The sequence below is a fragment of the Toxorhynchites rutilus genome, chromosome 1 (genome assembly GCF_029784135.1).
Source record: "Toxorhynchites rutilus septentrionalis strain SRP chromosome 1, ASM2978413v1, whole genome shotgun sequence".
Taxonomy (NCBI): Eukaryota; Metazoa; Arthropoda; class Insecta; order Diptera; family Culicidae; genus Toxorhynchites; species Toxorhynchites rutilus.
This window is the reverse complement of record NC_073744.1, coordinates 111,590,890-111,592,501: the sequence shown is the minus strand read 5'-3', so window position 1 is coordinate 111,592,501 and position 1,612 is coordinate 111,590,890. Positions and strand designations below refer to the sequence as shown.

Sequence of the window (1,612 nt, the reverse complement as noted above, 5' to 3'; positions counted from 1 at the left end):
AGATTGTATCAAGTGTACCTTTTGATAATTTAGGAACAAATCAAAATGAATCGTACCTATCCAATCTCAACAGTTGATAAGTTGAGATACATAACACATATTTCGTCTCATCCAGCAGTACACACATGTGCTCCACGAGTATGCTGTTGCAATCGATTCAAAATAATTTCTATGGAAATCGTGGCTACCACCAATTACATCCGAATTTGATACAGTCTCCTTTGTCTCCATTTTATCGAGGAGGAAGGGGTACCCCCAAATGGATAAAAATAAAAGACTCATCAATCTCATACAATAGTGCGGTGATTTGATTGAAGCTGTGCAGTTCAAACACGTGATACGGAAGTGAAAGAGAAAGTGCAGTCCAGCAGCATGCACAAATCCATTTTACTGGTCGCTATACTTGTCGTTTGTGGCTGTGAGTGACATGGGCTGCATAATTCTCGAGGCATTAGAATATTAATGAATTGTTCATTCCAGATGCTGCGAATAGCAATGGATATTCAAAGTTCGTTTGTCCAAAAGATAACGGGGTATTCAAAGATTCCTATCAGTGCGACAAGTACTACGAATGTAAAGATGGACATGCTTCGGAAAAACTTTGTCCCGACGGGTTAGTTTTTAGTACCAGAAGGAAGAGCCACAAAAAGTGTGATCTACCCTCAAATGTCGACTGTAGCGACCGCAAGGAGCTGCGTAAGTGTTGACATCAAATCGCATTTTCTGACATAGATAATAAGCGAAAATTTAAACCCCGTTTACAGAACCACCAAAACCATCTGGCGTTTGTTTGCGACAGAATGGATTCTTTCCCCATCCAGATCCCACAAACTGTACCATTTTTTACAGTTGTGTGGAAGGACGTGAGACTGAGATGACATGCGCAGCTGGGTTACACTTCGATTCTGCCACCGGTACTTGCAACTGGGCGGAAACAGCCGGTCGAACGAATTGCAGAAGCAATGCTAATAGTAAGAAACATCTTTTTTGTTCAACATTATTTTTACAAATATTTCTTTCTCAACGCAGAAAAACTAAAGGATGGCTTCCAATGCCCCGCCGATTTCAAGCAGATCAATAGTAACGGTCAAATGGTTACGCACCCCAACTTTCCACATCCTGAGGATTGTACCAAATTTTACATTTGCCTGAATGGGGTTGAACCCCGGCAAGGAGCCTGTCATGCGGGTATGGTGTATAACAAAAATACACAGCGATGTGAGGAGCCGGAAAGTGTTCCAGGATGGTGAGAAATAACTCTCGAGAAATGAAGCAGTGAGCGTTTTAACAACATTCTTTTTTATTGCAGCGAAAACTGGTACAAACACACAGTCAAGTCAAAACATTAATTATTATCCTTCTATTTTATGAAGACTGTTGTAGAAATACTTCAAATGGATAACTATTATTAAGGTCTATTTATAATAAATCAAACGTATTTAAATGCTTGTGTACATATTTTCAAATATATTGAGATGACATAATTAAATTCAGAAAGATGGATGGGCGAAAGCTTTTGTAGCAGATGGAATACACTTCATTTATTATTGTTTTATTTTCTAAACAACCATATGTTTGATGGATAATATTAATAGCATATCGAATAAATTGA

At 38.6% G+C, this 1,612-nt stretch overlaps 1 protein-coding gene across 1 annotated transcript; it reads left to right on the top strand.

Moving 5' to 3' along the window:
* Positions 1-372: 372 nt before the first annotated feature.
* On the top strand, positions 373-1,349 carry LOC129761331 (protein obstructor-E-like). Its single transcript, XM_055759049.1, has 5 exons — positions 373-418; positions 481-696; positions 765-971; positions 1,030-1,246; positions 1,310-1,349. Exons 1-5 carry the CDS (start codon positions 373-375, stop codon positions 1,347-1,349), a joined length of 726 nt encoding a protein of 241 aa, XP_055615024.1.
* Positions 1,350-1,612: the final 263 nt, after the last annotated feature.